This window comes from Catharus ustulatus, chromosome 6, assembly GCF_009819885.2.
Source record: "Catharus ustulatus isolate bCatUst1 chromosome 6, bCatUst1.pri.v2, whole genome shotgun sequence".
Lineage (NCBI taxonomy): Eukaryota > Metazoa > Chordata > Aves > Passeriformes > Turdidae > Catharus > Catharus ustulatus.
This window is the reverse complement of record NC_046226.1, coordinates 6280741-6307166: the sequence shown is the minus strand read 5'-3', so window position 1 is coordinate 6307166 and position 26426 is coordinate 6280741. Positions and strand designations below refer to the sequence as shown.

The 26426-nt window shown below is 45.5% G+C and overlaps 1 protein-coding gene across 1 annotated transcript in view; it reads right to left on the bottom strand.

Annotated features, from left to right (window-relative positions):
• The window catches only part of PRKCH (protein kinase C eta), a 114172-nt gene that overhangs the window by 57950 nt on the left and 29796 nt on the right, over window positions 1-26426 (bottom strand). The window contains 10 exon segments of the mRNA XM_033063905.1: window positions 2409-2583; window positions 3320-3462; window positions 5546-5557; window positions 5559-5674; window positions 6556-6582; window positions 6585-6659; window positions 6662-6683; window positions 8261-8349; window positions 9307-9341; window positions 10115-10253. Coding sequence (XP_032919796.1) covers window positions 2409-2583; window positions 3320-3462; window positions 5546-5557; window positions 5559-5674; window positions 6556-6582; window positions 6585-6659; window positions 6662-6683; window positions 8261-8349; window positions 9307-9341; window positions 10115-10253 — 833 coding nt within the window.

Here is a 26426-nt window from a genome sequence, read left to right as displayed (position 1 = left end):
CTATGTAATTGCAAACTGGGTATTTGTGCTACCATGCCCCCAATCCATAAATTTTAAATATGACTGCAGGATGACATTTTGAATAAGTGGTTACTCTTTTTATACATATAATGGTTTATATATATAGATATCTTTTTCTGCCAAGGTCTTGTTAATGGAGGGGATATCCCCATGCCATACAAAGAATAAATAGAAACCCCATATTTGTATATCAGCTTGGTTAAGTCTTCCTGGAAGGACTGCAACCAGTGAATACCACCCTGCTGTTACAATAATTTCTCTACTATAGCAAAGGGGTTTAATTGTGCTTTTATAAGCAATTTGAATCTGGTTATTCTGGATTGAAGTGGGTGTCACTGAGCCAGACCATGGGCAAAAGACAAAAGACGTCATGAACCACCTTAATTTGAAACCAGCCTTTTTTTTTTTTTTGGTAAACACTTCCCTTTTTTGTGTTGTTTGTCATCAGAGGGGAAGTGGTTTTCTCTTACAGACAATGAAGCAAAGTGGGATCCAAGTAAAAGATGAACCCAGGAAAGACTGGAAACAGCAGGGTCCTGCTGTACAAGCACCACTCCCTTGACACCATTTCAAGGACTGACCAGCTCTGTGTTCAGGGCAACCAAGGGCTGAGGGGTTCTTCCTTCTGCTCCTCTGATGACAAGCTGGTCCAGAAACTCCTGTTCCAGGCTGCTCTACTGTTTAGCAACCTCCTTTTAATTTCCAGTCTAACTGTACCCATGGCCAGTCTAGACTCATTTAATCTTAACCATCATCTTCACAGCTTTGTTTCCCTCCTCAGTGTTTGACATCTGTAGACATCAGTCAGATCCTCTTTTGCTTTCAATTTGCTAAACAGGCTGAGTCTCCCCTTTTCTTCCTCTTTGCAAAAGACTCTGCAATTACTTCATCAGCGCAGAAGACCTTCCCTGTGCCACAGCAGACTGCATTCAGTTTTTTGACCATGACAAACAGTGTTCACAACAGTGCCCTTGAACCTTCCCTAAGTTCATAAGAAGCATTCTGCACAGCCCAGGAGCACACTTGCTGTTTTCACATCCACACTGTCAATTTAGTAAGCTAAGGCCATAGCAATGAGTGACAAAACCCACATTTGACCTCAAACAGAACACATCAAGACTGGACATATCTGGTATTTCAGGAAAGCCATTACAAGTTGAAATATCATGAAATAAAGTTTCTTTGCTTACTAGTGACAACAGTGAGCTTTAATTTCATTTCTGCTGTACAGCTGCTCTGTGAACCATGTGAGCTATGTATTAAATAAAACCCAACACAAACCATCTCATTTCTATTAGATGAGCCCTACCCAAAGGCTCCACCCTAAATGAGCACAGTTTCTTCACCTCCTTAGCTGGCTGTTGCATCACCCCAGCAAAAAGAGAAATGGGTGGGTGGCTGAATACATTTGTCTGCTCTTTTTTTGGGTTTTTTTTTTTTTTAAGGTATTTTGGGTTTATGTAGGAGGAGCAAAGCTGCAATTAAAAAGGGCAAGTTTCTCCTACCTCTTGTAAGAGGAAAACAAGCTCTCTTCTCAAAGAACAAAATGCAACTGGAAAGGAGCCCAGGCAGTTTTGAAGAGCTACACTGCAGAAAATGCTTTGTCTTAATAACAGCTTAGCTGAGGGATTCCCAAATTCACCTTGCCATACATGGCTGTAGCCACTGCCTCCATCTCAGTCACTCCTCCCTCCACCACCCACACCAGCAAGAGGCTCCCTGCCACCACCCACACCAAATGAGGCTCCAGCCAGGCACTCAGCTCGTGTTCTGTCCTCCACTTAGGTACACAGGGCACAAGGGACAGCAGTGCTGCTATTTGTCTTCCCTACACGAGAAGAAGTACCAACCATACATGAATCTGACTCAGTGTCCAGCAAGTCAGGCAGACCCTTTCCAGTAACCCCAGAAGGATCTTTCCTTCAGTTCTGAGCAGTCCACAAAGGCTGGCAGAGACCACTGACTACCTCCAGTTCCAAGTACAAATCTTAAAGTTTGCAGAAAACTCAATGCAAATACGATCTTGTTAAAAATTCAGGGCAGCAACAGAGCAGAGCCTGAGAGCCCAGAGGACACTGCAGGTGTGTAGACATCTGCACTTGGGAACATCCAATAGCACAGAGATGTTTCTAGGGAGGACACAAAGAAAGGCTTTGTGCCTTACCAGTTTGTTAGGGAGCTTAGAAGAGGCCAGGATTTTGTTTGCCAAATGCCCAGCAGATGTTAGAGGTGCAATATAGCACAGAGCTCTGTTCGTCCTCAAGCAGAGAAGTTTCTTCTTGGTCTGACGTGGACATTTACAACAGGCCAGGGGCCAATACACAGCAAGGCTCCTCATGCCAGCCAGTGTCAGGAGGAAGGCTGGGCACTGCCTGGGCTGTACTTACAGGAGTCTGGAAGCAACAGTAGAGCTTGGTGAGGAAGGGGTGGTTCCTGGCTAGGGACAGGATGCGTTTCTCAGTCATGGTGCATTCTACATCATCATCCTGGAGAATGACATCCTTCTTCAGCACCTTCACTGCATACAGCTGCCCACTCTCTTTCATCTTGGGCAAGCATCACCTAAACCAAAAGCAGTGTGAATGGCAAGGGCTGAGCCCTCTGAGGCAGCACAGATCCTCTTGCACCTTCCCAGGCTGGAAAGGTCAGCCATCTCATGACCAGGCTTGTGGACCAAAGTGAGTCAGCCTGTTAGCATCAGTGTACAATCAATGACACATGCTGCTGCCTGCAGCAGGCTGCTCTGGACAGAAATACCACAGGCTGCTCCTGTCTGGCACACGGCTGGCTGGTCGAAGGTCCACTCACTGTGCCAGCACAAACTGCCTGAGCAGGGCCATTCATCCCACCTCCCTCCTCAGTTATAAAACTCAAACACAGTCTTTCACATCAGCTTTGTGGCAAAGCAGAGAAACAAAACCACCATCTCCCCACATTTAAACCACTGCCTTTTTGCCTTTGAAGGAAAAGTCTTTACATGCTCCAAGAAAAGCTGCCTAAACGGGTGCTAATGCACACACTTGCAGCTCCAGGTATGGGCCCTGGCATGCAGCTGTTCCTTCAGTGCTAACTTCTTTTTGTGATATCCAATTCCTCACTTTACTGTCAGCTTCTTTCCTCTTCCCTTTTCTCCCTGCTCTCTGTAACCAACTTTGTTGCACAAAGTAAATGCCACTTAGTACTTGCTCTGGGAGTACCACTGGACAGCCTGTGTACCACGTTATGAAATTGCTTCACCTACCTTGAGGCTTAAATAAGGAATGTGGTTTCTCACAAAATAGCCAGGAACAACTCTCACCTTTCCAAAGCTTCCCTTCCCAACACACGAAGGAAGGTTAAGTCTTTGATCCCGAGTTTGCTTGCTGAACTTTCACTAATGTTGTTGCCATCCTTCAGGCTGCCTTTCCCCTGATGTTTCAACGTAGATCTAGAGACCAGTTTCTGTGGAAGAAAGCAAAGCAGTGTCAGCCTGCAGAGGAATTGTACTTCTGCTTCAGAGGTGATCACAGGTAGTCAATCCACTAACCAGGGCATTTGGGGCCTGTCCAGGGACACTTTATGGTTACTGAGACAGAGTTGTGCTGTTAGAATCACACAGCTGCCACACGGGACCAGCCAAACCCAGCCCTGCTCAGGGCTGTGCTGACACTTCAACAGCAGCCCCTGACCTGGGCATTTTGGGTTGTAAACCCACTGCCCAGCACATCATTGATAATCACAGAATATGCTGAGTTTGGAAGGAACCCACAAGGATCATTGAGTCCACTCCAGGCCCTGCACAAGACCATCCCCACAAGTCAAGGTTGATTCTCTCCATCTTTACTCCCCACAAAAAAAAGAGAAAAAGAAAAAGAGTGGGGAAATCCAAGTCTTCTATCTACTAGCAAAGTAAGGAGGACTGCATAATTTTTACAATAGGCAAAGTGAAGGTGAGATTTAGAACCCTAGCTGATCTCATCTGAATTTCTTATGTTTCTACTTGACTTTAAGACTCTTACTCAAAGCCCAGTTTAGTGGAACCCCAACTTCAAAACACGTCTCTTTTCCACATATGGGCTCCTAGCTTGCTCCACTGCTCCAAATTTGATGGTGCTCGTTCCCATGTTAGGTGTTGCACATTCAGGAGCTGTACCAGTATTAGCACACATTTCTAGAGCTTGTGATTTTTGAAGTACAGAAAGATCCATCCAACCTCCAGTGCCCTCTGCCCACAGCTCTCCAGGTATGCAAGTGCAAACAAACGAGCACTTCTGTTCAGTTTATTGGTCTGAACAAAGTCACAAGGACTTCGTGAGCTCCATCTTGTGACTACTTCGGTGTACAGCAAAGTTCCTTCTGAGGAGGAGACTCCTCACCACGGACAAAGAACCAAGAGCAGTCCAGAAGCACAGAGAGGTTCGTGTTGGAAGGGACCTTCACGAGCATTTAGTTCCAAATCCCTGCCATAGGCAAGGAACACCTTCCACCAGAGGCTGCTCAAAACCCATCCAATCTGATCTTGAACATTTCCAGGAATGGGGCAATCCACAGCTTCTCTGGGTAACCTGTGCCAGGGTCTCACCAGGCTCACAGTAAAGAATTTCTTCCTGATATATGATCTAAACCCACCCTCATCTTCCGATTAAAGCCATTCAGGGTTGTCCTTACAGCACAGGCTGAACACTTTCCTAGATCCTTTAGGTCATGAATAACAAGAAGAGATCATTAAACACCAAGCACAGATTTTTTTTTCTGTTTCATCTCCTTTTGATGTGCAGATGATGCAAACAACAAGTGTTAACAAGCGCTGATTTTTGCAGAACGGAGAAGGGAGTGTGGGGTTTCCCTGTAACTCCCAGGATAACTGTCCCCAAACTGCTAAGTGGGAAGAGCAAAGATGAGAGTTTGCTATGAACCAACTAAAATCCAAAGGGGCAGCAAAGCCCAATGAGCCTGCTAGGCTGATTCAAACGTGATGTGGTTGATAAATGCAGCTGGCTAATGGTATAAGAAAAACTTACCACATTTGGAAATGATGGTTTGGGTTTTAATATTTTTTTTTTGTTGTGTTGACAGGGACCAACAGATTTTTGGCCAGGGATGTAGTGAAGAATGAAATGGTTTCCCCAAAATCACACAGAAAAAGTAACAAAGGTGGGAAGAGAACTAGGCTTCTTCTTGAGCTCTTTTGGTCTATCACAAGCCATGCATGCAGACAGCATTTGCGCTTGCAGTAAAAAAATAAAAAAAATGCATGGCATGAATTTATTGATCACTAATTAGTCTAGGGGGTTTTATTCTGCTTTCATTTGTGATAAGCAGATGAAAGAGTGTTGAAGAGTCACAGCACTGAGATAAAGCAACACCTATAGATTAAAACCTGGATGTCAGACATCCATTTTCCAGGTGAGTCTGCCACAAAACACAGACCTGCTCCTGCAGTCCACCACCCTACATTACCTGTCTATGGGAAACCTCTGCCCTCCTACACTCATTGAAAACTCAAGTGTAAATGCTTTAAAATAGAGAAGGAAAAAATACTCACTGAATTTGGGGAAAATGCTTCCTGGTTGCAGACCCATGCAGGCCAAGGTTTTTGCAAGCTCTGCTGAGTTCACCCCACAGTTTGGAGCAACGTTTGCTTGGCATCGGATGTGGACGTTCATTTTACAGACTGACCGGGGCAATGCAAAGTAAAAGCAAAGGAACAATTAAAATAACTTGGAGGGGTTTACTGCTGAGGTTCAATTTACTAATTCTGCTTCAGAAAATACACCCATCTGGATCTACCCTGTATGTTTAAAGCAGAAGGATTTTTTTGCCACTGATCTAAGTAGAAGCAAAATTAGGACTCTTGTAAGAGAATAAACTCCTGAAACCCAGGAACAGATCCCAGACTCTCCAAGCAGGATACCATTATTGCCTAAAGCTTTTCATAAGCACATATTTTTGAGGTGCATAACTACCATTGCAGCTATGTCTGTAAGTACAATTAGTATTTATAATGCCACAGAATTCACAACAAACATCCCCTGCATTTCCCTGTATCTAATTTTAAAGACAGTGTTCAGTGGGAAACAAAAATCATTCTTGCTCTAACTCATGAGTACACACACACCCTCTTGTGGGAGATGAAGGCAAGGATTTTACAGTCTGGAGCACTGCAACAAAAACACCACCAGAACATGCTTAGTCATCAATTAACAGGCAGGGCAGTCAGCCTAAAGCAATGACCTTTTTTTCCCCTCGGATGCCTTTTCACTGCCTTATCTCATTAGCTGAGGAAAAACCTTCAGGTAAAGGGAAAATACAAATGCAGGAAGCAGAATACTTTTAATAATGCAAGTTAAACAAAGCTGTGCTGAGAGTGCAAGGCAGAGTCCTTCTGGCAGTCAGGGATTAAAAAGGAGATCAGCCTTTGTTTTAACTCTTCCTAAGATAAATAGTCATTGCTCAGCTTTCTCCAGAAGGCTGCACAAATCAACCCCACACAGTGCATCAAGAGTCTAAAAATAAATGTATTTTGTGAAAAAGCAATGGTGAGAAGCTGCTCACTTTTACACTGCAGACCCTGTCTCATGATCCCCAGAGCAAGGAGCCACAGTGGTCACAGAATGTCGGGACTTTGTAGTTGTGGACGCTGAATTTATGAGGAATTTGATCCCAAACCTCTGTTCAGTCACCTGCAGCACCAAAAGGAAAGCTCAGGTTTAAAATTCAAACATATATTTATAAGCTGGTGTTCATTTACATACAGGCATTTAAGTGCAAATCTAAGAAAATTATTTCAAGTCAGAAAATGTCCCAATCCATCACCTCACTGATGTTTATGGCAAGTGAATTCTGAATTAACAGCCTCACCTGCTGTGTGCCAGCCCTGCTTTCCTTGCTGGCCAGGCTAGACTACCTGGCAAAGCAGATTTTAAAATAAGGGCTCCCTAGCCCTTACTTTAAAGACAAGTTAGAATTAGATTATCTCAAAACAAATCAATCCCACTGCAGTGTGAGCTACAGCATTTTTTAATCACAAGGTTTTGAAATTATTGACTTGCATATCATGTGCAAAAACATGTAATTTCAGGTCAAACTGTGAATTTTATTAATTTTAATATAGGATTGCTTTCACAGCTCCTCCTAAAATTCTCATTCCTCTTCTGGTAATTAACAGCCTTTCAGACACACATTTCACTTTATCACTTGTACTCATCCCCTTCCTAACCCTGTTCTTTTCCAACTGTAAAGCATTCAGATCTCAAGGACACCTTTAAAAAATGTTTCAATGGCTGAAGAAACCAATCCCCATTTAGCACATTCATCACTTTTGACTTTGTTTCTCAACATGCAGATCCTGGAAAAGCTGAGGCAGAGCCCACAGCTCTATTAAAGAAAAGTCTGGGGTGTGACTGGAACAAGAAGATGAGTGGTGCCTCCTCACTTTTGGCTTCTTTTAAAGTTGTTTAAATGTGTTATAAAACCTTCATAATCCCGAGAGAGGGCGAGGACATTCACTATTTAACTTGTATTTTACCCTTAGGCTTCCTAAGTTGTTTTCATCTGGTTTGTGAAGGGGTCATCTTAAGGAGTTTAGCTCAGCAGTTTGGAGGCAAGAAATAACAAACAAAGGCATTTGCATGGCACAGAACACAGAGCTCCCTCATGAATAAAGAGATTTGATTTGATTGTTCCTCAAACAGTTACTGAACCATTTCCAGTTCCAGAAATGAGACATGCAATGCACAGGGCAGTGTAGGCAGGGATGTTACTCCCATCAAACACAGCCAAAACTAGCAAGAAAGAAAACCTCCAGAAACATAAATTATGCAAGGGTTCTTTATTACAATGCATTTCACAGAGCAAAGATGTGGAGCAACAACTGAATGAGCCCTTCAGGCAATCAGAAAAGAAAAAAGAGCCAAAACAAAGACCAGTGCTTGGCCAGAGAAATCCACATTAAGAACAGGACACCAAATTTTGATTGCACCACAGTTAATCACAAGAAAATTACCAAGGAAACCAAGGATTTGCTACTTATTGATGTCTTCCAGTGAAAATATCCTGACTTCTTAAACATGTGCTAATCCAACAGCTAATGGCATTGACAAAACAGCAAATGGATGACATTGCATGGCTTTTAAGCAGGTCCCTATCACTCTTCCCCACTTTAAACATGAATGAAGATAACATAAAGTAAATTCTATAACAGGACAACCCAAGCAACCAGACAAAGTATGATGACCCAAAATAACCAACATGACTTTACCTTGAGATCGTTCTTGTTAGTATTGTTTTGGCACGTGCAAGCTGTGACAATGAGGTGATGGCAGCGCTTGTGTACAACACAGGTGCACACTAGGAAATAAAAGAGGCACGCTGAAAAGAACCCTTGGAAGACTCAGAACACATCAATCCACCAGCTGGGTTCCTTTAGGCTCAGCTGCATCATCAGCACACAGTAAAGATGTGAAAAATAATTGGTGGCTTGGAAATTACAACAGATCTGGAGATGTTATCTTCAGCCTACTGCAACAAAAATTCTGTACTGGATCATTCACACAGCTAGAAAACAGTTGCTATATCAAATATGGGTGATGGACACAGAACAACAGTGTAGCTTCTCAAACTACTCAAAAAATGCTGTTGAAATAATTATCCAGTGAAGAGTGTTTCACACAGCAGTATCCATTTACATGCAGCTTCCTTTCACAGGACACCAGTGCCCTGTTATACTGCACAGGAACAGGCTGTGTTAGACTACACTGAATGACCACAATGCAGGCAGCTCTGGGAGAAAGGGAAAGGCAAAATAAGGGAAAGATAGAACAATAATTAAATGCAAACAAGCACCATATACATTTCCACAGCCAGTCAGCCAAACCATGCATTCAGCACAAGTGCTGTGCCAGCCCATGAAGTCACAAACTCCCAAATTTTACTATGTCGAAGTTCTTAGGGAGAGAAAGGAGAGTGGCCATTCCAGCAGGGTACTTTGTGTCCCAATACCAGCTAAGCACTGTCCTGAAGGAACCCTGGGTGCCTCAAGGCCATCTGGGTGTTGCATGCAGCCAGCAACTGAGTGGAGCTGCACAGGATGGAACAGCAACCAGACACTCAGGGGTTTGCAGGAATGCTGCTCCTGCAGCCAGCAAACCTGACAGGGGCTCAAAAGCCCAGGTCTGGCTGCCTGGGGAGGAAGAGGAGTGGTGACTCCAGAGCTGCACAGCTGCAGGATATGCCAGCAGCATGGGAAAGCACTCCCAAAGCAGCACATCCCACACACACACACCACACAGGAGCACCCCACCTTACCTTGGCACTGGTATCCCTGCTTCCCAAACACGCCCCTGGCCAAGAGAAAACACAGACACAGTTGAATGGCAGAAAGATGGTCATCTTGCAGATTGTTTACAGAAGGCAGAGCCAAAATGCAGGAGGATCCCAAATGATCAGATGCCATGGCAGAGCTGCCCAGCAGTGGTGCAATCCAGCACAGGGAAGCACTGCACAGGCATGGCTCACAGGGCAGGCTGTCAGCATGCCTGTATTCCCCATATTCTCCCTCACTCTCATTTCTCAAATGCCTCACTTCATTACAACACACACCACACATATTAGACAGATCCCAGCAGCCCACACCCTGTTATTATCTCTCCCACTCCATGTTTTTTTTTGAGACATATCAACGTTTTTCTCCTTGCTCTGCCTACTTCTCCACGTGCATCACCTCACACCTCTCTGATGGCTTTTCTGTTCTCAGGAATTTTCTCTGAACTTCCAAGCAATTCTTTTCCTCAGTGTAATCTCAACACTCCACTCCAGTGAGTGGGGTTTTCTTCAGGTTGCTTCATTACTTTTTTCCCCTTGAAATAACATCTGTGGTTTCAAGGGAGGGACACTGCCACTTCCCCACACCAACCCAGTTTGCTTCCAGCATCCAAGATACAAATCAGCTCTGGCCTCTCTGCAGCAGACTCCAGTTTGCAGCACAAATGCACCCTGCCAAACCTGATGGGGCATCACACTGGTGAAGTCCTCATGACATTCAGGACTGGGGGTGCCTTGTCCCCAGAACACAAAGACTGGGAGCTGTGTGCCAGGGTGTTTGAGCTGCTCTTACCAGATGAACTCCCTGCAGTGGGAGCAGTAGGTGGGCTGTCTCAGGTAGGTGGCCATGAACTTGTGCCCGTTCACCTGGTGCACCCTCCTTCGCATCGCCCGCTGCCGCTTCCGAGTGAGGTTCTTGAAGATCCGTCCCTCTGCAGAGTCCCTGTGCAGGGGGACAGGAGAAAAAAGGACAACAAAACACACAGTTATTGCTTCTGGTTTTGCTGCAGCATTCAGTTTAGGCCCCCAGGCTAAGGAGGATGTGGACCTGCTGAAGCAAGCCCAGAGGTGGCCATGGAGATGATGCCAGGACTGGAGCCCCTCTGCTGTGGAGACAGGCTGGAAGAGCTGGGACTGTTCAGCCTGGAGGAGAGATGGCTCTGGAGACACCTTAGAGCCCCTTCCAGTGCCTGAAGAGGGCTACAGGAGAGCTGGAGAGGGACTTTTGACAGAACCATGGAGTGACAGGATAAGGGGGAATGGCTTCACACAGAAATACAGTAGGTTTAGATTGGATGTTTGAAGAAATTAATGCCTGTGAGGGAGGTGAGTCCTGGCACAGGTTGCCCAGAGAAGTTGTGGCTGCCCCATCCCTGGAATGTTCCAGGCCAGCCTAGATGGGACTTGGAGCAACCTGGGATAGTGGAAAGTGTCCCTGCCCATGGCAGGAGGTTGGAATTAGACAATATTTAAGGTCCCTTCCAACACAAACCATTCTATGAGTCTATGATAAAATGCTTTCAAAAACCACAATTACATCCTGGTTTAGAAGTCAGGGGACTGTGGTCCAGAACAAGGATGGCACCTGGGACAGGTACAGAACTTAATTGCAATGTCCCCTTTAGCTCAAAATTGTATTTTCCATCTAGAAATATCGGCCTTTTGTTATCTTCCTCTCACTCCTCCCATGTTGAGACATGCCATTAAGCTACTAATTCACAAGCTGTAAATAGCCAGAAGCTGTTAAAACTCACAGCTTTTTGGGCAATAACTCCTGAAAACACAACTACACACAACCAAGTGACCACCACCACACCTGCTGAGTGAAAACAGTGCCTTTCTTTGAGAACAGTGCTCATCCACCTTTGGTATTCTCATGCTACATTTTTTATCACTATTTGCAGCGTTTTGATACACTTCCAGTACAGCCTGTGTTGGTTAAAAAAAATGTAGGCTACTTTTTCAGTGATGCCTAGTTGTTTGATATGTGCCACGCTCAGCTTTCTTTAAAGGGTTCACTTTCCAAAAGTTGGGTAATATTTGATAAATCTGGAAAGCAGGGATCCAGGAACTTCTGGCATTCAAATCTGAATTGTCCCAAAATTTAATTTAATTTTAGAACAGACTATTTCAGTTGAAAGGGACCTGCAATAATCATGTAGTCCAACTGTCTGACCACGTCAGAATAGACCAAAAGTTAATGCATTTTAAGAGCATTGTTCAAATGTTTCTTAAATTGACAGGCTGTGGGCACTGACCACCTGTCTGGGGAGCCTTTTCCATGTCTGAATCACCTCTTGTTAAAGAAATGCTTCCTAATGCCCAGTCCAAACTCCTCTGGCACAATTTAATATCACAATTTAATTACCTATCAATATAATTTAATCTTTTTACCGAGTTTAGTTCAGTCACATAACAATTTCCCAGCAAAGCTCAATTTACACAAAATAAGTGTCTCTCAAAAGGCATGAATTGAACTCTAGATCAAGAGAGCCATTCCCATTCAGGCAGCAGCTGTCCAAACTGCATATCCCAGCCAGCTGGTCTCTGGGATCCTCACACTGACCTGGTCAGACTCAGCTGATCCCAGATCAAAGCCTCATCTGGGGCTCAGAAGAGAGAAATTATTTTCAGTTTTCAGTTATTAATTTGCAAATTGAAAGCACTGAAAACAAGGGCATTTTTGGGGGGAACAACACACCAAGGTGCCAGAGGTGACTGTGCAACAGTGTTCTGTGTTCAGGACTCTTGTTTTGGCATGACTGGGTGCAAGACAAAGCCAGCTCCTGCCAAAGCCTCTGCATGGATATAATTCACAGGAAGGGATGGGTCTGTGAACTCCCAGAGCAGTGGATCAGCAGCAGGACCCAAACCCAGCTGTCACCCTGCCACCCACCTTCCCACAAAAAGGGCACAGCAATTCCCTGCTTTCAACTGGCTTTGCTGATTAACCACTGGGGAGGAGGGGGTGGTGGAAATAGAGGAAAAGCTGTCAGCCTGAAATGTAGGAATCCCACATCACAGGCATATTTCCTGGTGCTCTTTGTAGGAGTCACCATAAGGGGAACATCCTGCCACTGCTGAGCCACAGGATGTATTCCTGTACTCTTGCTACAGGTTTAGAAGCAAAGGCAACTATTGGACTTTATTTTCTTTTTCTATCAGAATTAAACGAGCAAGACGGTATTTCTTGTTCAGACTCAGATGTTTATTAGTTCTTATCATATTACAGTCTCAAAACATGAGTTCTACAGCACTTCAAGCTAACAAATGAAAAATTGAGTCCTATTTTTTCTTTTTCTACAAGGCCTTTTAAGGGTAAACAGTTATGAAATGTTACCTAAATCATTTTTACTTATAACTCCATAACCAACCACCTGTGGCCCACAAGGTGGACTTTTTTACCAATTACACAATACCACCCAAACCTATGAAGAAGAAGGACTAACTTCTGCCCTAAAACTTCCATTTTGCTTTGTGTATATTACTATATTCTAAAACCTTAAACTTTTAAGTTTTCTACCATGTGATATTATACACTTTATTCAAACTACACACCCATAACCCAGTTCTATCATTCAATTTTGGAAGCCTTCTTCACAGCCTCAAGTCAAATGCAGTGTTCTCCTGGGGTTTGAGCCTGTCAGCACAGAAAGTCTAAAATTCTCAGTGACCAGGGTTCAACAGCAGCAATAAAATTCAAGGTTTTCTGCTGAGTTTTCCCAGCCATTTGTGCACATGTCCCTTCCACAGGCACTCATGGAAACTCCTACCCACAGCATCACTGTGACACTGAGCATGTTTTGACTTAGGACAGCTTGCATTTATTTTTAAATGGATACATGCTATAAATTAGGTTTTCCCATTTAAACACACCAAGAAAAAGGATGTGGTAAGGCTGATCCAAGCATTTAACAGAAATCTGCTTTCTTGAGTGCAGAGCTCCTAGCAGCTGGGCAGAGACTGGCACAGAAGAACCTGCCTTTGTAGGGAAGTGCTTAAACATGTGTTCAATTCCCACTGAGGCCAGCAGGACTCAGGGGCCCACAGGAGCTGCCAGACTGAAGCAGAACACTGGTCCATCCAGTTCAGCATCCTGCCTCTGTCAGTGGGCACCAGAAACAGATGACAGCAAGATGGAGGAACTCTGCAGCTGGGAGATAACTCGCCTCTTTCCCATGCATGAGATGTCATTTTGATCTCCTGAAGTGAGATCTGATTTGTGGAGGTTTAATATTCCTTTCAAACCATCATTGCACAAGTTTAACTACCTTGTTATCTACCGTAGGAAACAAGCCCAAGAAGAACCTCAAGAGGTCACCCAAAAGGTCCTCTAAAAAAATCAAGAGACAGCTGCTTTCCTGAGCTGAGCCTCCTGAAACTTCATGTGAGAATTAAAAAAAAAAAAAAAATTCCTAATAGTATTACAGAATGTGCCCAACTTCAAATTCGAGAGACCATCACTTTGATCTAGGTTTAGGCAAACATGCAAGTGTTTTTCCTGGATCAGGACCAAACATCAGCTGGCAAATTGTCCTGTATTGGTGTTCAGCATGTAGAGGAGAACTTCTGAGGCATGGAAAGGGAAGCACAGGGCTTGAGTGGATAGTGAGCACACAGTAATCACCTAAAGAAGCAATCCAGTTACCAGCTTGCTCCATGCCAGCTGCTGCCCAACAGGTGATGCCCTTTCAGCCCCCATTTAGCAGAGTTCAAAGAGATGATCCCAATTTAGCTCCTGCAGTTTCTGGTTTTGTTGTGGTTCCTGTCAATGAGCAGCACGGGGTCATCACCTCCCTGGTGCCTCCCAGGCAGTGCAGACCACACATGGCAAGAGGAAACCAATCCTTGGCACCAGGAATAGGGGACACTTGATGACAGCCTGCAAAGCCACCCAAGGGACACTGCTGTGCATCCCTGTGGTTTGCCCAGCTTCAGACACACTGCAGTTTTGAAATAGTTCACAAAACCCAAAGAATTACAGGCACTTGCTTTTTCCCATGTTAGAGGGAGTCTCCATGCTGCCTCCACTGGTGGATCCCATCCAGGGCCAGCCTGAAGCCTCCTCCCTAGAGCTGTACTTGGCTTCCATCTCCTGCTCAGACACCAAAACCCACATCACAACAGTTCCATCCTGCAGACCTGCTTGTCACTAATGCACATGCCACAAGTTGGGTTTTTTCTTTGCTAAAAGCTAACTCCTATTGAAAATACTCCTCAAATTTCACACTTTCTCCCACTACTTGGCTGTCAGACCCTACTAATGTTCTGCTGACACTGCTTATCTTTCAGGTGATCCTCACCCTTGCTTAGTTCAATTTACAATACAACAAATCTGAGTTACAAGCAGGCTTTAGGAAGGCCTGGATTGCTTTCCACATGCCATCAACTCTTTTGGGCACTATTCTTCCCATTTCCTGTGCTGGCTCAAGTGAAAAGGAGAGGAAGAGCCCAGCACAACCTCACCATACCTTGAGCCCAGGTGTACTGCAGGAGACCATCCACCACATGATTCAGTGCATCTACACATATAACCACATCCCACAGAATAATCCCTCTGTCTCAGGGACTGGGTGCTTGTGCATCCCACACACCACACCACAGAGCTGGCAAGTTCAGCCCCCCAACAAGCTGCAAGTGATTTTGAAATGGTGAAACATATGGCTACCAAAGCCTCCTTCCTCCAACCACCGGGATGGCAGCTCCTCAGCTCACACCCATCACATCTGTTCAGCAAGTCCCAGTGCGCTGGGAGAGAAGCTATGGGCAGAAATCATCCATCAGCACAGCCCTGAAGCCTGCTAATGGAAAGGCTGAGTGAACTGGGATTGCTCACCTGGAGAAGAGGAGGCTCTGGGTGACCTTATTGCAGCCTTTCAGTACCTGAAGGGACCCTACCAGAAATCTGAAAAGGAACTGTTTGCAGGGGTATGTGGGTCTAGGACAAGGGGAACAGATCCAAACTGAAAGAGAATAGATTTAGAGAGTTATTAGGAAAAATTCTTCCCTCTGAGGTGGTGAGGTCCTGGCACAGGCTGCCCATCCTGCTGTGGCTGCCCCATCGCTGGCAGTGCTCCAGGCCAGGCTGGATGGGGTTTGCAGCAACCTGGGATGGTGGAAGGTGTCCCTGCCCATGGAATGGGGTTGGAATGAGGTGATCTTTAAGGTCTCTTCCAACTCCAACCATTCTGTGGCTTTGTGACAGGGCAGCCAATGCAGCAGCCCCTCATGCCTCCCATCTTTGGTGTCAGAGGATGTAAAGCCATCAGAGACATTTTCCCAGCTCATGGTTTGCATTCTGGCCAGTTTCCAATAGGATGCATATTTTCCTTCTGGACACAGAGTGTTTTACAAAACAAAGCCATTCTAGACCACTAAATAGACCCAGACTTTTAAAAGCCTCTAATCTCTGGTAAAGCAACAACCACCATGAACAGTTCAGATGTCCAAATACTGTTTTAAGAGCAGACAAGTAATTGCTCAGTGAAGGGAGTTTCCACATTCGTGGTTCAACTCAGACATCTCTAACTATGGGCTATTTACTGTGCCTGCCTATGTGCAAAACTTAACTACAAAGTTCAACACTCAAAAACCTCTTCCCTTTCCTCCTCTGCACTCACACTGAACACATGTTTATGGCAGTGGAAATTATACATGCAGGGAGAGAATAAATAACCCACCAAGTCATCTGAGGACACGTGCAAGCACCAGCACATCCTCACCCACTGAGCAGCCTCCCCACCACCCCACCTGCCCCCTGAGCCTACCTGATCCTGCTCTTCCTGGGCACAGATCCCTCCTTTCCCCCCAGTTTACATTCCAGGGGGTTCTGTCAGGCAAATCCTTACAGTGGTGGAATAACTACAGCAGAACCAGAGCAAGAGCTGCAGGATGAAGTGGTGTGTTTGGAGCTATTTGATTCCAGTAGTTAAAGCTCCTCAGATCTCATCTATTGGGAATCAATCTCACTGTGGTAACGCCAGCACAGCAAAGGTCAGCCAGGTACCTCCTCACACATGACAGCTCCTACTGTTACACTCCCATAGCCACCAGGGGCATTTTAATTTAAAAGAAATAAAGATATTCAAAAAAGCAATGTAAAAAGCCTTAAATCAAAAATGTTAATATGTAAAACTTAATTAAGCCTTTTTTTTATCAGCAGTATACACATCATCCCCCTCAGGAGCACTGTGAGCAAGCTCCCCTTGCACTGAGTGACACAAGCAGGGAGCAAAGACCAACCACTGATTTGACTGGAGTACAAAAATTAAGATGGGGAATAAGAGACCCCTCACCTCTGCAAGCACCACAGCACTGAACAATTTCAGATCATGCTCAATGCTCGTCTAGCTCATGCCCTAACAGTGAGCAGTAGTGGGTGTTTTAGGAAAACAATACATCAATCAGATTGAGTAAATTAATTCACCTCCCACCCCTCCAGCCATCAGTATGTAGGTGTTCTCTCAATATTTACCTAACAGTGGGCTTCCTCACATCTACTGAATGTAAACTGAGATGTTTATTTCCCTGGCTGGAAATCATGTAAGATATGACAAAAATCCCTTACTAAGGTTTTGCATCTTTTAAGCTGGAGTTTTATCACCATAATCCTGTGGATGGTCAAACCAGGAAGCTTTGGTAATTAAACTCAACACAACATTGAAGAAGCTGACAGCCTGACCCCTAAAAGGGAAAAGGATTTTAATACTCTATTCTGCTTCCCTAATATTAGTGCTGCAGAGTGAAAGCCTAGTCTTTTTTACTAGAAAGCTTTTCTTCATTTCCCCTCAAAAGTTAAGCTGGATGCACAAATCATGGCCATGTTCACCATGGGGTTTCTCTCCCAGCAGAAGTTGATCCTTCTGTTGCCTTTGCCAGTCTGTGCAGGATCTGGTCTCTGCACTCTGGTTCCAATCCCAGGAGAGGCTCCTTGCAGAGCAAACACGTGGCACACCAAACACAGGCTGGGACTTAGGTTCCATCCAGCTGCCATTCTGCCCTCTGAAACTGGATGAAGTTTTGTGTGAAGATCAGAGAAAGAGCCAGCAAGGGCTGGCAGCACTATGCTGTCTTCCAGGACTTCACAGAAGAGCCATGTGAATGGGCAGCTCATCTTTCAAGATGCCAACCTGTCAATATTGTCTGGAAATAAGGAAGGAACAACGATGCTCAGAATCCAAAAAAAGTTTTCCTTACTCAGGAGTGTGAAACAGCACTATCATCAGTCTTGGAAATGCAAACATGTAATCACCCCTGCACAAATCACACAGAACTGGAGGCAAGGCCTCTGTTTCTCGTCCAAGTGCTGAAGTAGGGCAGATCCATCTTCCTTATTTTCTTGCCAGATCTAGGACATAAATTCATCTCAGCTCTCAGTGATGAACAGCATTTGAGGACTGAAGCTGAAGGATGATGTTTCAGTGTGACAGCAGTGAGAACAGGATCACTGGGGTTCACACAATACTGGGGACATGACAGTGCTCTGCCATTGCTACAAAAGCCCATCACAGGCTTATTCCTACAATTGCACAGTGATGCCAAAGCTCTGGTGGTAAGACAGAAGAGCAGCTTTTGGGGGGCTCGGTTTTTTCAGCCTCTTGGAGGTGGCTGTAGCAGCACCAGGGAGAGCAGGAGAGCTCTACAGAGCTCTGCCCAGTGAGGCTGCTGGGAGCTGGGAGCATCCACATCTTCAGGAGAGGAGATGGCTGCAGAGCCAAGGGCCAGCCATTGCTGGGGCTAACTTCTGTGAGAACATGAGAAGGAAGAAGGCAGCTTGAGAACCTCTAAAACAAGTATTCTGCTGCCTCTTCGAGTCTCCCGACCAGTTATGAACACCATGCAGGTTATTTTGCATAGAGTTTTAATCCCAATTGCCACACAGGTTTCGGACGTGCACGGAGCAGCTTTTCTACATTTGCTATTACAGGATTTTTTTTGGAAAAGTTGTTTTTTATTTTCCTAAGAAAAGTTGGTTTTAGACATTTGCTTGCAGATGTTGACAGCTCTGAAGCAAGGCACCACAGTGTGTTGCACAAGGCTGAAAAATGTTAATGGAAAAGCCTTTCCATTCATTTCTATAGCGAGTAACTTTACCATTCCATCTCTGCAAGTTTTTGCATTCATTTGCAAAACCTCAGGATGTATCTGTTTGCCAGAGAGAATCAGGCTTGGGAAATGATGGCAAAGAACTGTCTCAGCTTGCACAGGGATGGGACTTCAGGAGAAAAGGATTTTATTTAAAAAATCAGAAGAGGGATTTGAGGGAGCCAAGAGAAACCTGAGCGCTGAACTGAGGCAATCAGAGCCCAGACTGGCACTGTGACCAGAATGCCAGCTGTATCTGTCCCCTACCCAGCAAGACACAGCTCCAAAAAGCAAAATAAATTAGTCTGGTCTTATCCCTGACATGCTTCCCTCTGGCTGTAGCTGAATGTGGTCTTGCAGCAGAACTAGAATCTGAAAGTCACCCCAGCCCCACTGTTCCCTCCTACAACAGAGCCCTTTCCCTGCATCTCAGACCCACCAGCTCCATAACCCATTCCTGTCACACTGGCCTACATAAGAACAGGCAAAAAAACCCCAACAAAACCCAAAACACTCTTACTGCATGGCTCATTAGAGCCCTAACAAACTGATTCCTCTCCCTCCTCCCCTCACAATTACAATCATTACTATTTCCTTGTGCTTAGGCAAGCGAATTTCCATTGTAAAACCTCCTGTTAGTCCTTCCCACTTACTAAACTCAAAAGAAAAATGTTGAGATGTGATTTACTGGGGAAGAAAACCATTTTAATACATTATTCATTAAAAACAGGAAAATAAAACTAACAAAGCAACTTTGATCTTTTCCATGATTAATTCATGCACCACAAGCCCTCTGATTTAGAAGATCTCAAACCATGCTGGCTACAGAGCAGAAGAGTAACAGAGTGACAGCATTTATAAGTCAAAGCTCCCATCACTTGTGCACAATCCCAGAAAAGCAGAACTGGGAGATCCTGAAGCCTCCCTGCTCCTGCTCTGTCAGAGCCAGCAGCAGCTCACATGTGGGTGGTGATAGCAGGATCACAGCATGCTCTTGGGAGGCCCTGCCCACACTGGGAACCACGAGATCCAAGTCAAACCTATTTTTAACCAAGTGCAGTTTAAAGCTATTTTTTAAGTGGATGCTCTGGGGACATCCCCCCTTTTTGGGGCACTGGGGCAGATTCAGAAGTTGGCTGCTTTGGTATGGAAACAAAGGTGTCCCCACAATGTCTGACAATCGACTAAATCTGCTTAAAACTCACACCCTTATGTCCAGGCAGTGCAATTTGCTAGAGACACAGGTTTAACATCAACCTCAAAAGGAGGAGGAGCAGGAGAATACTCTTTATGGAACACAAAGACAAAAGACACAGAGAAAGCAGGATGAACAAAAAGCCAGATGAGATGGGAATATCAAGCAGTTTGTGTCCAGAAGTTCTGCAGCATCTCCACAAACAAGTAACCACGTTCCTCAACACAGCAGCCATCCCTAGATGAAATCTCAAGCCTTCCTCACCAAGGGCACTGCACCTCTCCACCAGAAAGCAAACTGCATCCCAAAGCACAACTGGAATCCAGTCAGGAACAAACTACCTGGGAAGCTAATTCAACAGGCCAAGTAAACATTCCCCTTTTTCTGTCACTGGGGCCTCTGCTGCCCTGAGATGCCTCAGCTTTTCTCCTGGAGGTGCACTGGCCTGGGGCTCACTGGGCAGGATGATCAACCCCTGAATCACCACCCTGCAACACCTGGATTCTCCTGGTGGACTGGTCACCCCACAGCTGAGGAGCCCAAGTGGTCTGACAGCAAACTCAGCTCTGATCACACAGCTGACCCAGGAACTTCTGAGACTTCCATGTGGCAGCTTGCCAACGAGTCCTCTAATTTCAACAGCCTTAAAAAGCAGGTTGTTTACCATGTGGCTCTCCCACGCAGGTTCCCACACACCATGGGCTGAGTAAGACACTGCCGCAGCAAAGCATCTGTCAAGAAAAATAAATTCAGCCTCTTGTATTCCCAGCTTAGTGGGAAGAGGTCTGCCAAGAAGCAGCACCTCTTCTCATCAACACATCCCCACCTTAGCAGTCAGCAAGGAAATGCTCAGTGCTCAGGCTGGGGATGGCACAATCCATCCTGAAGCTTCTGCAGGTGGCAGGGACCATGAGTGCTCAGCCCCTCCCAGTGCCAGGGGATTATTGTGATTCCCCAGAGGGATTTCCCAAGGGCTGCAGGCCAGCAGCAGCGCCTTCAGGAAATGCAGTTGTCCCCATCAGATTCCCAGCAGCCAACACAGCCAACCTGATTCTCTCCTCCTTCCCCATCTCCTCCCAAACGTGGTTTTCACCCTGCAATACATATTTCTCCACTTCTGAAATATGTCTCTGGGACTGCAAAAGCAGATGTCCCAAATCCCACAAATACAGCTGTAAAAATGCTGGCTGCCACATGGAGAGGGTGCTGCTTGCCTTGGCTCAGGATCATAGAATCATAAAGGTTGGAAAAGACCTCCAAGATCATCGAGCCAGACCTTTGACCAAACATCACATTGTCACCAAAACCACAGCACTGAGTGCCACAGTGTCCACCTGTTTCTTGAACACTTCAGGGATGGAGATTCACCCTCAGACTGCTTGGGCAGTCTGGTGTCAGCAGCTCCCTGATGTGACACCCACCAATTTCATTCTCCCAAGAGGGGCCCTTTCCACAGGTGTAAGAACAGCAGCAGTAAATACATATCCTGCTTCCCCCCGGGTCCCCTCTCAATTAACAAACAAGCAGAGGTGGGAGAGCAGGAAAAAGTCACTTTCCCCAACAGCTTGTGAGAGACACCTAAAACCTGTGCTTCATCTTTTTTCCCAGTCCTCCAATGGGGAAGGAACACTTAAGGAGGGAATTTGTTTAGGCTCAAATGGAGGAGATGAAAGTCCCATCTGATGGTCACAACAGCCCTCACACAGGTTTAAGCAGTTCTCCCCACAGAGCACCCTGCCTTCCTTCCAGCACTGCCTTCCCACACAGCCATTTCCCAGCCAGATCATGGACATGGGGATTTCTCTGCCATGGCCTTCATGTGCAACTTGGGATCATCCCTTTTGGATGCAACTGGACCTTTCCCTTGAAGGGATTCTTTTTCCCACTTGCCTCCCATTCAGAAGTGAATACAGAACCAGAGTCAATGCAAGGTGTAGGACTGGACTGAGGCCATCACTCAGTAAGATTCCTCACTCAACATCTTAGAACTCTGAGCTGGCAGGCTGGACAAGAAATATTCTTCTGCCTTTAACCTTGCTGACTTGCAAGTGTGATCTGCAAGTTTTACTGTGAACATACAGGAAGGACACATTTTAGACTCAAAAATTCAGCATTGCCTGACTTTTGAGAGTTTGATTTTCTAGTGACACCCTTCAAATGAAAAGGTTTTTGGCTTTAAGGCAGTTTCCTACATTTGATAAACAAAGAAAATTATTATTGGAAGCAAGTTCATCTGCTGGAACTGCAGCAGTCCTCGGTCCTGGCTCAGCAGTAAGGCTGTGGTTTTGAGCACACAGCTCCAGGGAGAGAGGAGAGCATTTCAGGGGAACACACACTGCCCAGGAAAGGACTCTGCTTTACTGTGTGGATCAGTGCTACTGACAGACACACATATCAACAAGTCTGGCAGCTAGACGGCAGAAAAGAGCTGAGATTCTGGGATTAAAAACATTCCAGACTCTAGCAAGAAACTTTGATGGTCACAGCTATGCTGCTGCTGCAGCCTTTCCCTGTCCCCTGCAGCTCCTCTACAATCTCCTGTCCATATTCTCCTCCTCTCACCTCCTTTAACCTTTTGGGCTTCTTTAAGCTGCTGATTCCTGACTGCTCCTGCCCATACCCATCCATCACCACTCCCCAGACCAGCCTCCTACTTCCTTCTATCTCTCCTTATATTCCTTATCTCTGTCCTTCTTCCAGACCCTTATGGCTCTACTTGTTCTCCAAGCAACTTTTCCCCCTTGTCTCAGCAGATGGGGCAAGGAGAGCAGGACACCAGCTCGGCCAGACCTCCTCCCTCCTCTTCACCACTGCCAGGGTTCCCCTCCTGCCTCACTGCACACCCAGGGCAGGCTCAGCTCAGCCAGGCAGGATTCTGGCCCAAAAACCAACCACAGCCCTGCTCCAATTTCCCAGTGCAGACAGCTGGTGCAGACCTGGCCTCATTCAAGGCAGCCCCAGGGAAACCCAAGAGCATCCTTTTCAGACAGACAGATTTACCCTCAATTATGAAACTGCCTCATTCCCTCATCTGCAGCCACCAGCAGTGTTGGCAGTGCCAGGAGGAGCAGCCACCAATCTGGCTCAGTGCAGGTGGTGTCCACAGCACCCTGAGCCATGCTGAGGGCATGCAGTTTATCCCACATCACAAATGAAATTTTCCCCAAAGCCAGCAGACAGGGACAGCAGAAGCTTTCATCCCTCCTCTCTTGCCTCTGCCAAGCTTGAGGTCACCCTGGCCAAACAACGTCAGGATCTCTTTGCTCAAAGCTCTATTTTGATTCAGCATTTCATTCTGGAAAACAAACAGAATCATTGCTGCTGAAGCACTTCAGGAAACAAAAACAGCTGGCACTGAAGAGCAGGAAACTCATTATTTTCTGCTGGGCATGGTCTGGAACAACTTAAACCAGAGGTGTATAAATTGCAAGTGCGTGTATTTGCCTCCTAAAGCACACCAGAAGATGAGCTCTGCTTCCTGCAGCCCATGCCAGCTGAATAATGCTGAAGACCCTGTCTGCCCTTGGCTGTTTGGGACATGTTGCCCCACCCCAGTGAGGTGTAGGACTGAACTGCTCAACACCCTCAGCATGCAGCAGACTGATGCTGCTGCTCCTCCTCATGTCTGGGGAGCCAGAGGGAACCTTGGTCTCCCACAATGCCTGAGTAGCTCCCAGGTAAACTGAGGTAGTGAAACACTGCAGAACAACAAACCTTGTTACCTTCAGGGAATAAGGACTTCTGGATGCCAGACAGGCACCCAGACACAAGGAAAATCCTTGACTGTGGTGGTACCACCTAAATCAGGAGTCTCATCCAGCAGCCAGAGCTGAGAGACTCAGGTATTAAATGGGATACAGCATAATTTGATAGTTGGTGGAGCCAAAGTTATATATATATATAAAACAAAACAAACACCATGGTTTTGTTGGTATTTTTTTCCTGCAGTCTCTGGCACAGATTTACAGAGTGACCCCTGGTAAAGCACTGAGGCTTTGGACAGTCATTTACCTAAGTGAGGCACCTCAATACAATGGTCTAGAGAAATTCAGGCACGACCTGAGGTGTGCTACTGTCAGGGCATCCCCTTCATCCCAGCCCAGGGGATCATCCAGGTGCCTTCAACCACACTGGGTCCAGAGAGGGATGGCCATGAAACAGCATCAGGGTGCAGCAACCAGGCTGAGCCATCATCCCTGGATCCCAGCACTCACCTCCCATAGCTTCATGTTCCTCTCCTTCCATCCCACCCTCCTCACTGCAGCACAAACACCAGCACAGCCCTGTCCTCCAAGGCCAGGGAGATTTCAGCTCCTCTGGGAACTACCATCACCTCTTCCAGGAATCACATTAAAATAAAGCAAAGAAACCTCTGTTCCTCATTACAGCCAGGAACACTGAAATCCCACTGATTGCAAGCTTGCATATTTATCTCTAGGTTTCAGAGCCCAGACAAAACACAGCTCACTGAGGAAGTGAAGTTAACCCTGATATTGCTGTTTGCTGTATTTTTACAGTGCCTGGGTATCTCTGCAGTTGGCAGATCTTGGCAAGTCACAAATTACTGACAAAAACATCTTGGAATTAGACACACTGCAATAGTTGTGGGGCTCACATGGATCATTTTCTGAGAAATAAAAGTCTTGTGGATATGTGGTAGCTGGGTGCTGTTCTCCTCCTGCCTCTGCATTATAGTCCTCCACAAACAGCAAGCAAATCACTTCATTTCCCAGGCTCCTCCTGCTACCAGGAATAAACAGCTTTGTTTGTTTGCTTTGTTTGTTGCTTTTTTTTTTCTCTCTGAATATTCAAATTTCTGGAAGCCATAAAGAAACAAACCAAGGAAAACCCTGGGAGAAAGAGCCTCTTTGTATCTTTTATCCTGTTCATGTTATCCATCCCAGGCTTGCCTTGCTACAGAATTGCCAGGGAGCAGGGAAGCTCGATGAGTGACATTTAACAAACTTGCATTGTTGTTTTATTTTTTTAATAGCAGAGACATGTGAGATATCAGAGTTCCAGTTCTCTCAGCAATATTTACACATGAAATGCAATGTGCACATTTTGAAAGTTTCACTTTGAAATACAAAAGAAGAAACTCATGGAGGCTTCAGGACAAGGACAGAGCTGCTCTTGCTCCCCCTGGCTTGGCTGATAAATCTGTTGGGGTGTGCAGAGTGTGACCTCCAGGAGACCAATACCTGCTCAGGACTTTCGAGATCAGCCTCTGGAAACCTTTTATTTTTTAACCTGACATCTTTCAGCAAGGCTGGGGATCCACTGAAGTTCACCTGCCTGCCACACAGAGATGCACAGCATTTGTGGATCACATTCCTGCAGGGGTTCAATCTTCTCAGGGCACACTTAGGGTGTATTTTCTCCCCCATGGGACTCAGCACAGTCCTGACCTATCTCCACCTGAAAATGCAGAGCTGAACCAACATGGATTGGAACTGGAAATCCCTTGCCTACAGCAGGCAGGTGTGACAAGTGTAAAGCACTGAAAAAATTGTAGACATTGGAAAAAAACCCAAGAGTGTAGAAATGCACATCTCCTGCTGGTCTTTGCCACATACATGTCCTCAGACTGTGAACCAAAGACGGCAGAGAACTCTCTTTATCTTATTCTGCACTGATATGGCCTGTTTGGACCAGCAGGTTTTCTAGGTGGTGTCTGCTACAAACTTTGAAACTTTGCTAGAGCCACTAAACCAAAAGAGAAAAGAGTAGCCCAAAAAACCAGGATGAGAACAGGGCATTTTTAAATTCCTGGTTCCTAGTTTCCAGTATTTATCTCTAAACTATAAAAGATGGGCTGAAAGCAGTCATTATTTACAGAGGACTGGTAAAACTCTTTTTCCTCCATGTTGTGCAAAAATCTGACAACAATCAGTCAACAGAAATTTTATGGGGCTGAGGAGCTACATTATAGTGCAGAACAAGGATCTTGCAAGCACAATACCTTTGCTCCACTTGACACTTTAAGGCTGCAGATCTTTAGTGGTACCTGTCAGAGAAACCACTAGTTCTTCAAAAAAACTTAATGTTAGAAAATTATATTCTAAGAAAAATGACAGTGAAAGACCAAGAGTCTCTGTGTTTGAGGACAAACCTTTTTAATGTGCCAGCTGCAAAACAAAGCAGCATTTCCTGGTGCAGAAGCAGGTTTGGGCTTCCTGATTCCTGAACCTGCTTCTTAGGTTACCTGTAGGTAAGCAGGTTCAGCTTCCCCCTCGGGGGATGGAACTAGATAATCCTAAAGATCCCTTCCAATATGATTCTATGATTCCTTGCTGCTGCAAACCCTACCAACATGAAATATTTAGTAACAGGTGCTATATCTGCTCTTCCAACTCACTTGGCTTTTCAATATTTTTGTCGTTCTATTTCTTGCCCAGAACTCAAATTTATCATTGTCTTTACTGACACTGAGAAAAGAAACAACCATTACTTACCTCAGAACTATGAAATTAAAACTGAACTTCAAGCCAGACTATCACTTTGAGTGACAACACGAAAAAAAATTTAAAAAGGCAAACTGCAAAGTTCAAAGCACTAAAATAGAAACACTGTTTTCTAGAGGCCTTGCTTCATTCATTAATTCATTCAAATACTTCATTTGTATTAATTTAATTAGCTTTGCTCAGGATTAAACAGAGCAAACAGAAAGAGAGGTGGCAAACTGAGGGCATGCATCTCACCTTGCAGGCAAAGCTGTGAGAGGACTGGGCTGGCTCTGGGACTCCAGTGCTGCAAGGGGAGAGGTTCAGTCCATCCAGGAACACACCTGGGGCCTCTCAGTGCCCAGCCAGGCAGCCTGGCCCAG